The sequence below is a fragment of the Borostomias antarcticus genome (assembly GCF_949987555.1).
Source record: "Borostomias antarcticus genome assembly, chromosome: 8".
In the NCBI taxonomy this organism is placed as follows: domain Eukaryota; kingdom Metazoa; phylum Chordata; class Actinopteri; order Stomiiformes; family Stomiidae; genus Borostomias; species Borostomias antarcticus.
Window position 1 is genome coordinate 30,972,795 of NC_140241.1, and position 14,476 is coordinate 30,987,270.

Sequence of the window (14,476 nt, forward strand, 5' to 3'; positions counted from 1 at the left end):
AGAAGATGAATTGCCAAAGAATTAATGAGTTGCCATGCATGTTTGATTTCCTGCTCCAACATCTCGTGAAAAAATTGCAATAGACTATTTAAATCTAGCCGAAGCACTGCTACTGTGTGTGCTGTAGTGAAGTGGATCTAGGTCTGGGAGCAATCTAGACTAGAGTCAATCTATCAATACGGCCTGGGCCCAGTATTTCAAAACATTTAATCTGGATCACAATGATCCAGATTTTGTAATCCTTTTTTTTGCTATCCCAGATCAAATTGATCTTGTAGGTTTTGTCCTGATTTTTCAAAGAATTTCCAGATTACAGAATCTAGATTTGCAGTCTTTGGATAGGTCTCCGTTGGTCAAAGTAATATGTATCATTAACACAGACGTGAAAATGTTGGGAAGGGTAATTCAGCATATTATTCATATTAATTTATCTGCATTAGTACACAATACATAAGTAAGTAAGCTTAGTGCTGAACTCCTGCTTTTTCCAGCTCCGCACCATCGCCAAAACCAGGTCCTTTCTCTCCCCTCAGGACCTGTAAAGGGTCATCATCATGCTCATTTTCTCGTTTCTCGTTCTATTTTATTCTAATGGGCCGGCGCCAGTGTCATCTCCGGATAGATAGTCCACGTTGTGAGTTCCTTTCTTGCGTCTTGCATTGCATCTCGCATCTTCTTTTGCCGTTTTGGTCGGTGTTATAGGTGGTAATGCCTATAACATGACATTAGCCTCATGACTACATTCTCTAAATACGTATTCGCTTTAGCAGCTTTGTTGGGGCTGAGAATCGATTTAGTTATCTACAATATTTATCAATTTGAGGTGACGCGAGGCTAATTTGAGACTAGCGAGCTACTCCGCGGATGTCACAGCCCAACATCCGCTTAAAAAAAATCAACATCCAGTTCCGCTCTAGACCGGGGAAACAACTGCCTAGCAAAGCAGGTTAGACATGGGGCCAATTTTCAGCAGATCAATTATTTTGGTTGATTGTATGAATGAATTCATACACTTGAGAAGAATGGAGTTGAAAATGGAAACACTTCCATCTCAGGCATCCATTTTTGATACGGGTGTGCGAAAACACCAAAAGTGGACTACTACCATGAGATCAGCTCTGAAGTACAGCTGAGGTATTGATTTTTAAAGAACCATTTGGTTAGGAGGATGGATGGATAGAGTAAATTAAGATGCAGCTTAATTAGACTATTCTCTAATAATGGACATTAGGTTTGCCTGTTAAGTAAATAGTTTTCATATACATGCCAATGAAACCTGCCCAATTGATAAGTGATTGGGGAAATAATGGAGTAGCGTCCGGTAAATCCAATTTCAAGGGAAGAGTGCAGACTTCAAGGGGAGTCCAGACTTGTGTTTGTGTTTCAGAAATGGAGTGTTAGAGGGCAGTGAGTTCTTTTAACAAATGTGGTCATTTAACTTGACAGAGTAGCCACCTCCTTCTACAAAGGGATAGATTTGTCTGCAGTATCCTCCCTATAAGATCTGGTAAATAAATAACTACCCTTGAGAATTGTTTACTGTACGTCCCTTCCAATGAGTTCTTTTGGCACGGTTTATTTAACTGTCTTTTTATTCATATCATAAATGCTAGTGAAAATATCTCTAGACATCTGAAATTGTACCTCTACTGTGTCTTCAAGTTGCTTTGTTTCATTCTGAAAATGAAATTCTTCTATCCTAGTAGTCCTGTCCGTGTGAGGAATACAGATCAGATTAGATACTGTCCGTGTGAGGAATACCGATCAGGGCTGAGAGAGAGTATGTATGTGTATGGAGGACCGGGATAACTGGACACAAATATGGGAGGCCCGTCTGTGGACGCCCTGATGATGAGAGAAACGCACCCCTGAGCCAGCAGATAGGAACACCTTCCATTTCCATACATGTTGCCATAGCCCATCCCCAGTGGTCTGCATGACATATCTGAAGCTGTGAGACCAAGCCTCTGTGTCAGCATGGATCAGTGTGGGGAGGCTGAATTCAAAAGAAACACGTGTTTTTATAGCAACGTAAAAGAACAGCGTGCGCTCATGCAGTGAACTCTGACTGGCACCAAACGCCGTGCACATCGATAGTGACGTCTACCTCAAATTCAAGGTAGTGCTCTTTGATAGTGACGTTTACCTCAAATTCAAGGTAGTGCTCTTTGAGTCTGTATTCGTCAATCTCCTTGGCTTTGACTTTCTTGTCTGGAGGGTAGGATCTGTGCTCGGCCAACTCCGTGGAGACGTGCTTCAGCTTCGCTTCGTGAGACTTTAACTGTTCTTCCTGTAACGACGAGACAATGCTTTACAGTGGGATTTCACACTTTTCACAACAGATTCCATTGTAAACTTCAGCTAGAAAGACCTCAGTAGACATCCTGAGGGAAAGTAGCAGAGTAAAGCTCTACAAGTTTATCAGAAAACTGTTCTGTTGGCCAAGTTGTACCTGTGACATCCTTGTTGTGGTTGCAGGTAGCAACGGACGGCTGAATTTCTTCTGGGAGCCAATGGCAGCAGGGAATGAAGGGGCAGAAAACATGGCTGCCACAGAGTTGACAACTCTAATCCAAGAGTCCATTTCCTCTGGGCTCCTGATGGAACAAAAACAAATACTTAGCGACAGGGAAATTGCTTTCTTTCAGTGGAGACAGAAACTGAAGAGAGGCCCAACCTCCCACATTGATAAGCATTAATGCTTGCTGAAAAGCTGGGTTAAGAAGAAAAAAACCGACTAGACAGACTAATGAGGTAGATAAATGTGTTTTCACTGGGCTTTAACCCAAGCATGAAATTAGATTTTGGTTCCCTTAGTCTATCCTCTATTGTTGGCTGTACTGGCAATTATGGCAGGTTTATCTGCAGCTGTAAATTGTGCGTTTTCCCTCGTGTCTTGCCCGGCGGTGCGTTTTCCCTAGTGTCCTGCCCGGCGGTGCGTTTTCCCTAGTGTCTTGCCCGGCGGTGGGTTTTCCCTAGTGTCTTGCCCGGCGGTGGGTTTTCCCTAGTGTCTTGCCCGGCGGTGCGTTTTCCCTAGTGTCTTGCCCGGCGGTGGGTTTTCCCTAGCGTCTTGCCCGGCGGTGGGCACTTACTGGGCCTGGAAGAGGAAGACCCTCCAGTCAGCTGTCTTGAGCTTCAGCACATTGGGCTTCTTATCGTAGTCCACGGCTTTGATGGACAGGGCGTGGTGGATGCTGATGGCGTTCTTCAGGTCCTCCTCTGAGAGCGCCTTCTCAGGCTTGTACTCATCCTAGAGAGAGAGCAGAAGAAAACAGGCAATCAATCAGATACCAAATGATGATGTGTGTGGGGACGGTACTAGCTCAGGAGGTAGAAGGGCTGTCTGGGAAGTAGAAGGTTCCCGGTTCAATTCCAGCTCCTCTCGGCAGCAAGTCCTTGACAATGAACCCCAGATTGCTCCCCGGGCGCCACTGGTGAGCCCACTGCTCCTCGCTTGGATGGGTCAAATGCAGAGGACACATTCCACTGGCGACTACACTGCTGTGTTGCCAATAAGACACTTACAAATCTACCATAGAGTTTCAAAAAACATTTTCGCTGTTCCTAATTATCAGGAGAGACATCTCTGTCCCTCCCCCACTCCATTGGAGCCAGCTCACTGCCTGCATCATGCAAGCGAGGAGACCCTGCTCTGTGGAGATAATGAAACACTCAAAAGTTTGGTTTTGCATTAGCATTAAGTACCTGCCATTAAATCACGATTCTGTAAAATATATCGTTTTGAAAAAATATTTCTTTATCCAGGCATCTTAGTTTTAACAGTTGCATTATAGCGGAGCAGGTTATATTTGCTCTTATGTGGTAATTATTCTGTTCACCGCTGTACGATCGCGAACTTGAACAAAATAAATACCACATACGAGAAAATATGACCTGCTCCGCTATAATGCAACTGTTAAAACTAAGATGCCTGGATAAAGAAATATTTTTGCCAGTTGGCAGTTGCATCTGCCAGTTGTGATTGACATTCTAGGACGTTTTCAGGTGTTTCAAAGAGCTCTATTGAGGACCCTACAGCCACCAGTTATGTGACAGGAGTTAATTTATTATTCTCCACTTTGCTAGCGCCTATGAAAGAGGCGCTTATGTTAATCTGTGGTGACTGCAAATCCAACATTAATGTGTCGGCAACCTTTGGTCATTAGCTTGACAATACCATGGCAACCAACCTCTCTGGCAGGTATCAAAATCAGTTTAGAAGTAGAAATGCAATTTGCACATTGCTGTGTCACAAGGTCTCAGAGCCCATCTGCTGCTATGGATTGAAGTTAGTCGCAAGGAGAACATTTTGAAAATGTTAAGTTTTGATGTGTTCAGTAAAGGTTTTACCAACTAGACTTCAATCAAGAAAATGTCACTATGTCAGCCTTTTATGTAACTACAAGGTGTTGGGTACCTTCATGGTAGAGTAACAGACAGAAGTGCCAGTCAAGCAAGTGCTCTGACTCATGTCTGTATTTAAAAATAGTTTAACCTCATGGAACTGATTATGTCCTTTTACATTATGCAAGGTGCTGTGCAGAGTGGAATATAGTTTGAGTGCCCCAAACCCATATTCATATTTTTTGATGATAAAAGACCATGCTTAATTTGCAATGTCACTCTTAACTCGACAGAAAATAGTTTGCGTCACACTTGAAATGAAAGACTGTAATTACTGTAAATTGTATGCCTCTATCATAGGGCGGCGCATGTTGTTTGTTAGAAGCTACATCTGAAAGCCATACACTCCGACATCAGAATGTACAGTGGCAACAGGAACTTTAGTTTTGCCCCCAAAACAGTTCATCTATGTTTGGTAAGAGGGGCCATAACAATAACGACAACAAGATGAATACAGATGAAGGCTGGCTTCAAAGGCCAAAGACATCTAAAATATTACAATTGGCCGTGAATATATTTCGGCAGAGCACTCGTGTGGGAAACGCTGGGATAATGGACTCAAAAGTACATTAATTTCTACAAAATTGTCTCACCTTCTGCAAGTAGAGGATCATTCCTTTGAGAACAGCATAGAAGGTTTTCCAGCCTCTCTTTCCTCTTGGCGCTGAAAAGGAAGTGGGATTGAAAAATAAATGATGTTTCTACTTATTGTACTGTTAGTGTTAGTGCGTACTGTTTAGCCAATTATACCACAGTGCCCCATACTCATGTCAAGTACTAGGGGTGCCCCGGTAGCTCATCGGTTAAGGCGCGTACCACGTGAAGGCTAGTCCTTATCGCAGCGGCCCAGGTTCGAATCCTACAGTCATAATTGTACTTCTTCCTCCCTGCCCCACAGACATACCAATAAGGACTCACGTCTGGTCAGTAGTAGGGCCAGACACGGTTGTTTCTGAGAATTTTGCTCCAGCCGGTCAAACTTTCTGCCAGCCATACTGTAGCCCTTCTCGGACCACAACATGCATTCTTGCATGCTAATCGCAGGGTCAAAGATAAGCCTGACACTTGTAACTAGAGTCGCTTTAAAACACCATTATGGCTCAGGCATGGAGTGCACGAGAACAGTCTGAGGTGTAAGGGTATGAAAAGTATTGGAGGAATGGTCTGTGAACATTTGGAATGTCCCTCGCTCCTATTTGTCTACCTGAGTTGTGCTGTGCTGGTCTGGCCCATAGTTATTTATGTCTACGCTGGAGACTGCTGTCACTTTGTGAGATTTGACTTACAGAAATGGTGGCCAGAATCTAAATAGGGTAGTGAAAATGCATATGAAATCCAAGCACTGACCCTCACGATGGGTAAATGCCAACAAAAATCCATCTATCAAGCCAATTTCATAAGCTCTATGCATCAGCGACCAATGGTTTAATACCCCACAGTACATTACATTACATTTACTATCAGCCAGGAAGCTCATATAATGGCATGACATCTAGAGGGGAATTAACCATTGGTGTATGAGAATGTCCTTAGCCGAAGTTTACTTTAATAAGTGCAAATTTTTGGCAGTCAGAGGAGCAGCACTAACACGTCAGCAGCTTTTTGCTTGGGACTCCTAAAACTCATTAGAGAAGAGAAATAAATGGATGTGAAATACAGTGGCCAATGCCAATTCCATTCTTTCAGGTCTGTTAGCTGGCAGGTCCACATCTAGAGTTTACATTATGCAGCAATTATTTGAATGATCTACTGTATTCATCTCAGAATCAGAATTAATTTATTGCCGTTTGTACTATACATACATATGATTTTTTTGCGACACCGGTGCTTTACAACAATAGACAAGTGCAGGGACAGCACAGGGTTCAGTTTAGTGCAAAAATTGCAGGGGGCAGGGGAGAGATTCAGAGGGAAACCTTGTTGATAAGGCCGATGGCCATGGGATAAAAGCCTTGGAGATGAGTCCTATGAGGGTGGTGTCGTCCGCAAACTTCAAGAGCTTCACGGACTGATGGCTGGAGGTGCAGCTGTACAGTGAGAATAGTAGGGGGGAAATAACACGTGGGGAGCCGGTACTGGTGGACTTGGGGTTAGAGATGTTCTTCTCCAGCTTCATGCGCCGTGTCCTGTTGGACAGGAAGACTGTGAACCACCTGCGGGTGGAGTCAGGCACTCGTAGCAGGGAGAGCCCATTATCCAGTGTGGCCAGGAGGATGGTGTTGAAGGCCAAGCTGAAGTCCACAAACAGAATCCTGGCTTAAGTGCATGCGGTGTCCAGGTGCTGTAGGACATAGTGAAGAGCCATGCTCACAGTTTCGTCCACGGACCTGTTGTCTCTGTATGCAAACTGTAGAGCAGTGGTTCTTAACCTGGGTTCGATCGAACCCCAGGGGTTCGGTGAGTCAGTCTCAGGGGTTCGGCGGAGGTCAAGACACACACCCGACTCATATGATTCGTGATGACACGCCCCGCTTGGCCATCATTGGCTGCAGGTGATCACGCTACATCGCTTGGCCTATCTGTGCTGCAGGGAATTTGGTGTGCTCAGTAGTCGACTTGTGACTGTCGTGATGGTACGTCGTGTGATTGTGAAAGGAACAGACTTTGTTTGCGAAAATGACATGAGAGTGGCACTTGCCATGGTGAAGCTGCGCATTTGTGAACTGGTCTCTGAAAGGCAACAGCAGAAGTCACACTGATTTGCAGTAAATATTCATTATTATGTTTTTGTTTTTGTGTGAAAATCATGTTTTGATGGTTTTGTTCTTTGAACACAGTGATGTTGATGCACGGTTCATTTTGTATATATATATAATATATGTATAATATATACCTATGTTTTGAATTTGAAAAAATCATATTTTATTTTTCCAATTAAGAAGGGTTCGGTGAATGCGCATATGAAACTGGTGGGGTTAAGTACCTCCAACAAGGTTAAGAACCACTGCTGTAGAGGGTTCAGGAGTGGGTCTGTGATGGTCTTGAGATGGGCCATGACGAGATGCTCAAAGACCTTCATGACTACAGAGGTCAGGGCAAAAGATCTGTAGTCGTTTAGGCCTGTGATCTTCGCCTTCTTGGGAACTGGGATGATGGTGGAGGTCTTGAAGCAAGCTGGAACATGGCATGACTCCAGTAAGGCACTGAAGATGTCAATGAACACCGGGGACAACTGGTCAGCGCAGTACTTTAAGATGGAGGGTGAGACAGTCAGGTCCGGCCGCCTTACGGGGGTTCAGTCTCTCAGAGAAGCGTTGTTTGGCTTTTTGGACCGACTTGCTGAATCTGTACTTGACCTCTTTAAATCGGTCCTTGTCCCTCTCTTCCGTACTTCCTCTTTCTCCAGCCTTATTTTCATGATTTTGGATGTGAACCAGGGCTTGTCGTTGTTGTAGCTTATCCTGGAGCGGCCTGGAACGTACTGGCTCTCATAGTAGCTGACGAATGACGTCACTGTGTCTGTGTAAACATCTAGATTGTTGCCAGCCTCTGTGCCCGCCCAGTCAACGTAGCCCCCGTCACAGCCGGCCCGTTCAAGCCACGTGCTGGTTGTCTAATGTCGGAGAACAGTGCCGTTGGATCACAGCAACATGCTTTGTTCACGTAAAAACAAACTCACGCATTTTACCGGACAGGTGAGACTTGCGTGATGTAGTGTAACTGGAACCCCTTGAGATGTAATGCAGTGTCAGGGATAGCATCGGACAGCATATCTACTAGCAGCTGGAGTTCATCTATCTTATAGGATAGCGAGCACACGTTAGCTAGGAAGATTCCTGGTAGAAGTGTTTGTGAATCGCGTCTACGAAGCCGAACAAGAGCCCAAGCTCTCCTCCCTCGCTTCCAGATTCCAGACACATCACCATCTTAAGGCCGGGGTGAATCCTCGGTTGGGCTCGGCCATTAGGGGAATCCTGGAGGAGAGGGTTGTAAACGGTCCCTCTTTGTATGGACAGGCTGTTTGAAAGAGGGATATCAAAAAGGGATGAAATCCTATCCCTCAATCGACTGGTGAAAATGTGTTTCTCTGATTGCTGACTGAAGCTCATGAGGAAACCCCAGCACAACCACAATGAACAAATCCACCCAACCATGTTTTTTCCATTAAGCAGTTTCCTAACAGAGGAAAGAGTTTACTTAAAGTTACATGAGATATCTCAGCACTTTGGCGGCCTCTCTGGTCGTGATAAAATCGGCACTGCGTTTTAAGAACCACACTTCCCACAATTCCCCACCTACTCGCTGTAATGATGGGAACAAATATGATAACAAATGTGCGTGGAGCAGACTGGATTGGAAGATTGTAGCTACTTCAATGGACTTTCTGGAAGGATGGCTTCAACGCAGGTAAATACCGGTCTTCTTTCTTTTATGTGCATGTAGATAAATTCGTGGGGCGAAGTGTTCATCTTTCTGATATTGTGACGCAAAACGCGTCACTTCTGCTTCCACCACAAGATTTCCCACCAGTGTACTAGCCAGTACACCGAAATTCTAAAATAATAAATTCACAGGGCCTCATGCAGTCTCATTTCAAGAAAACGATGTTTGGGGTCTTGCTAAGGCCAATTAATAAACTAACAGCAAGTAAAGGTGAATATTGAACTATAAAAAGTTCTCATTGAGCTTTCATGGAAAGCAGTCTGATAAAGAGTCTCTTGCACACTTGGATACAGTCTCAGTAATAGGTGCGTAGGCGGAGTACGTATAATGAAGTAAACAGAAGCACCCGCGCAGTCTTCCCAATGGAATCCGTTTCACTGGCACGTTTCGGTCAGTGATACCTGAAGAAGGTCACTGACCAAAATATATGTATTAAACGGATTCCCTATAGAAGGAGAGAAGGATATAACGCATGTGTGTTACATTTAAAGTGGTGCAGCACAGTATCTCAAAGGACCGTGGAAGGTGAACTTCAAAGAAACCAAATATATTTAGGCAATATTAGACACAGGCTGGTTTGGTTGCTTACTTTTCTTTCCATCCATGTCAGCATGGATCTTGCGCGCCAGGAAGCCTGTTTTGTAAACGGCAGCGTTGGGGTCGTGAGCGATGTCCAGGAAAGGGTTACTGCCACTGCCGATCCGGCTGCTGCTCTTGGTGTGGGTGTTGTCCATCTTGTTATCAGCCAGCTCAGACAGGGACTTCTTTAGCTCGTCTCCGTCTCTGGAGACAAAAACAAACAATTCTCTGGTGGATGTTGGACAAGAGGCGGCAAGCTATTTTAAGACATTAAGACATATGTCAGATATACAGAATATCCTTGACAGATTAGTTATTTTGTAGTACTGTACTTTTGAGTCTTCCATTGCCTATCAAGTTCCAAATTTACAAAGTTACAAATACACCGATACTGGCTATGAAGTAAATCTCTGTAACATCTCTTGACATTTCCCTCTTATAAAAACAATCTCTTATTGATCATTAGCCTGGCATTTGATGCCCCCATCCTCTGCTTTCACTGGGGAGGCTCCCAGTGGAGTGTTTCTGCAGTCCAGTTGGACAGCTTTCATAACAGCACCCTGTCCAGCTTAATCACAATGGAACATGGACTGAAGAAAAAAATAGCTTTCCGGGCTTTACTTTGTGCAGAAGTCAGGCTTACTTAGTTAGCCAGCTGTGTGGAATACCCCCCTGAAGTAAGTCAGCAATGTTTGCAATGCATTGGTCGCGGCATTCGCATAGCTCACGTTAATTCACGTAAGGAGGAGTAATTATGGCCCGTGTGGATTTACTTACTGGATTTCACATGTGCAAATTTAATTTGCGAACTGAGCAGACAATTGTCGCTACTTGTCCACATGTGGTATTGCGAACGTAGCTAACTACGCAAACACTCGTGAGGAACGTCGCCACTGTCATCATCAGAAGGTAATTTAAGCTGCTAGTTGTCTCGTTAGCTCTGATATGGCTAGCCAGCATAGTCTCTCCCTGTCAGTTGAATCTCCGTGCTCCACATACTACATAAGAGAGATCAGCAGCATGCAGCAACGTAGTTAGCGTAGCTAACGTTGAGTATCAGCGCAAGAACTCTCATGAGTCTGGCGTTGAGGTTGAGACTATCTCAGGTACAGAATCAGAGAGAGAGAGAGAGAGAGAGAGAGGGGGAGAGAGAGAGAGAGAGAGAGAGAGAGAGAGAGAGAGAGAGAGAGAGAGAGAGAGAGAGGGAGAGGGGAAAAAAAACACGACTTGTCGACTCCTCCCCAGGGGAGTCGACTTGTGCTACTGACGTCAACAAGTCGACTTTTTTGTTAATGCCCCAACACACACACACACACACACACACACACACACACACACACACATAATGACTAGGTGGATCAGTGGCAGACACATTGCCACTTAACCAATGAATGTGGCCTTGGAGCCTAAAAGGGAGTTCCTCTAAATACTTCACACAACTATTTTATAAGGCAGAAAGAGAGATTAAAATCTTCATAGAAATGTTTCATGTTTTTCCTATTGTATGGTACCATAAGAGTTAAAGTTTGGCATATGAAGATGGAAAGTCACAAAGGTGTCTGAATCTAATTCTCATGCACTATAAGCAAACTATGACCATATGGGAGGTTTGATCATAAATCAATTTTGTCATCTTAGATTTGCTTTGGGCTTGGATGAAATTGAACAGGGACTATGGATATAAGTTATCTGATCAAACAACGAAGGGAGTTTAGTAAAAAATTACATTACAGTCATTTAGCTGACGCTTTTATCCAAAGCGATTACAATAATTGCATTTAATGTAGGAAATGCCAATTTACTACTACTTGCCAGAACTCACAAGTGTATCTCCTTTCTAAAACAAGTGATTATAAGAATAATCTAGTGCTGAAGGCAAAGTGCAAGAATAGCAAAGAAAAATTAGGTGCTTAGGAGGGAAGATCGTGGTAATAATCCTATAAGAGATCGGCAGCGATTCTGCTGTCATGTTTGACAGCAGACAGACTCTGTTGTTATGTTTGACAGCAGACAGACTCTGTTGTTATGTTTGACAGACTCTGCTGTTGTTTGACAGTTTCATAGTGGACTGAACTAGCACCTTGTTTTCAGTCCACTTGCTCTGAGCAGATAAATGAAGGGTTCCTTTGCACAGGACAGCCCAATTTTTAAGACAGTAAATTACAGCAAAGCCATTTCCTCTCAGACCTTCACTTGTCCATTGGCTAACAGCTCTGTCTGTAGATTGCCAAGTGCATTTTGTTTAATTGCAGTCACAAATCTCTATTTAGCTACACTCTAGTACTGTGGCCAAACGAGAGCGGAGATGGGCAGCCAGGTTGAATGAATGAGTTGAACGATCCTTGGATATCGTAAAGAATAAGTGCATAACTTTGAGCTTCTGTTAGCACTATCCATTTTTTGAAGTAGGATATGTGACAGTTGGTGTATCGAACGTGAATCTCTGATTCAGATGAGGAAAAGTCAGAACCCCAGCTCACTTGCCCCCCTACAGTATGTCTCTGTCTCACTGAGACCTTTGACCAGAATGTCCAATATTTCCATGGTAGGGATGAGAAAATTGGTAATTAAGTCTTCAGGGGTTGATTCCCGTAGCGCAGGGGTTGATCCAGGATTTCTTTAAGTTCTAATAGGAACTATTTTTCCATGAGCACCAACACTAACCTGACTGACCAGAACAAAAAAACGAAATAAATGTATTTACTTTTTGATTGTGTACTGGGGCAGGGGTAACTAAAGCAATACTTGCTGGGTCTGAGGTAATCCGGTGCAGTTTGAATATTTTGAGTTTGAGTACTTCTCTGAGAGTGCTTATGCAGTTGTGAACAGGGGTTGAACAGGATGTGGGTTGCACTATGGTGTCGGGTCACTAACACAACTGCTCTATGGTGTCGGGTCACTAACACAACTGCACTCACAAAGCGAGCACGGAGAGGCTCAGGAAGAGCTTCTTCCCGCAAGCTATCCGGCTCCTGAATGACTATCCAACTCCCCCATCCCCTTTCGCCCCATCCAGCTCCTGAATGACTATCTAACTCCCCCATCCACCTTCGCCCCATCCGGCTCCTGAATGACTATCTAACTCCCCCATCCACTTTCGCTCCATCCGGCTCCTGAATGACTATCTAACTCCCCCATCCACTTTCGCCCCATCCGGCCCCTGAATGATTCTATCTATGCTCCCCACCCGGGGTTATTAATTCATTTATCTATATGTTGCATGTACATAATCCATCCAGACCTTTATCTATCCCATCCCATCTTAATTTTATGCTTGCACCAGTTTAACAGACAACTATCTGCAGGCAGTTGAGACTGGTGCCTCTAGCCTTTCCATGAGGAAATGCTTTTCCTCTTGACCCAAATGTCAGTGATGACAAGAGATGACCAAGGCCTGTTAAATCACTATTGGCTTGTTGTAGCAGGGAGGAGGGTGAAAGGGGTGTGAGCATAGGCAGGCTGTCATTTGGTAGAATACCTACGACACAAAGGGACAGCTCTGTTTTATTACTGTTATCAGAGAGTCGACTCGAATGTTGTTTTTTTCATGCTAATCACAGAACATGTCTCAGCTGTTACCCATCCAATCATTGAGCTCACTATGATACACATGCACGCGTGCACACACAGGCGCAAATATACTTGTGGACACACTCATACTGTATAACTGCACTTTAGGAAGATGGGTCGAAATGAAATGATCAACATATCTTAAGGTGTGCTAAGTTCAAATGTGGATTCATATCACATTTCTAATGTCTATCACTTGGATGTTTCAACAGCGTCTTGTGGACTTCCTCCCTATTTGCCTCTCACTCCATATGGAAAGCACTTAACTCACCACACAACTGATGCTGTATTTCTCTACATCATTTATCTAGTTAATATTTGCGGAGCACATTTACTCAATTAATGTGCCACCAACTAGATAATTAACTCTGGTTCCCATTGGCTCCAATGCATTTTCACTAGTTATGGAACACATGTAATGGATGCCCAACATAATTAAATGAACCCATCTGTAACAAAGGTCATTAATGAGATTTTGGCTATGCCCTTTTGAATGGTAAACTGGTGCTGGGTGTATTTCCTGTGGCTTCATAAACTGACAAACAAATAATACAAAATTGTATTTCTAGACATGAAATTAACACTAAAAACAGTGTCCTCACAATTCAAGTAATGTTGAAGAGTACTTACATGGCCCATTCCAGCTTCTCATTCTTGATAGAGTTGTACAAGGCCTGCAGGGAACACAAATCTAGTTAGTTTGCATTATCAACAACAATGGCTTTGGTTTGTATACCTCTTTCTCATCTGATCAGACAATTAGAGGCTGAAGTTTAGTCTGTTGCTTCACCAGCAACATCTCCTCGCTATGGAAACATGATGGAAATGTATTGAGAGGTTTCAAAATGGATGGTCCTGCCATGTCAACCAGATTGATTGTTGGTAAATAAATGGTTTCATGTACATGTACGATGTAAGGCATTGTTTCATGTACCTGTATGTATAATCTGTTACATCACCTTGTTAAGGTGGCCAGACAAAATCCATTAGTGCTGTAATTATTAACCATGACCATGAAACGTTTCCTCTTTGATCAAAGAATGCTACGGACAATGGAGTGATGGCTTGCTGTCATGCCTAGGACAGGTTTGCCATAACTGTGTAAACATACAGTAGTCTGCAATCACTCTGTCACCCATGACTATAACTAATAATGAATATCAGAAACATGAACACAGAAACATGAGTGCGACTGGGCTGTCAACCCCTTAAATAGCAAGCCTGCATCGGTGCAAGCTCCCGATAGCCAAAGCAGGAAGTGCACATGCCAAAGAGATGCCGCAGGAAACCGCATATAAATAAAGTTCCGTCTTCCTACACTGTCAATTATTTTAGATTACTTTACAGCACTCAAACATTTGTTTTTCTCACACTGATTTCACTGCCTCAAACAAAATCGCAGAATGTGGTGTCAAAAGATTTAAAAAAATGGTTTGGGAATGGGCCAAATACTCATTGAACACAGTCTATCTAAGCCTGTTGCTGCCCTCAAGTGGCCGAAAACGGTAAATGCAGTCTATCTGCCTCTTGTGGTAGCAAC

At 43.6% G+C, this 14,476-nt stretch overlaps 1 protein-coding gene across 2 annotated transcripts in view; it reads right to left on the reverse strand.

Annotated features, from left to right (window-relative positions):
* Nucleotides 1-14,476, reverse strand: part of psd3l (pleckstrin and Sec7 domain containing 3, like) — a 61,622-nt gene that overhangs the window by 3,725 nt on the left and 43,421 nt on the right. For both annotated transcript variants that reach the window (XM_084442729.1, XM_084442728.1), the window contains exons 8-13: nucleotides 13,567-13,610; nucleotides 9,377-9,570; nucleotides 4,998-5,068; nucleotides 3,093-3,250; nucleotides 2,453-2,597; nucleotides 2,147-2,290 (exon numbers count right to left, since the gene is read on the reverse strand). In XM_084442729.1, coding sequence (XP_084298855.1) covers nucleotides 2,147-2,290; nucleotides 2,453-2,597; nucleotides 3,093-3,250; nucleotides 4,998-5,068; nucleotides 9,377-9,570; nucleotides 13,567-13,610 — 756 coding nt within the window. The remainder of the gene's footprint in view (nucleotides 1-2,146; nucleotides 2,291-2,452; nucleotides 2,598-3,092; nucleotides 3,251-4,997; nucleotides 5,069-9,376; nucleotides 9,571-13,566; nucleotides 13,611-14,476) is intronic.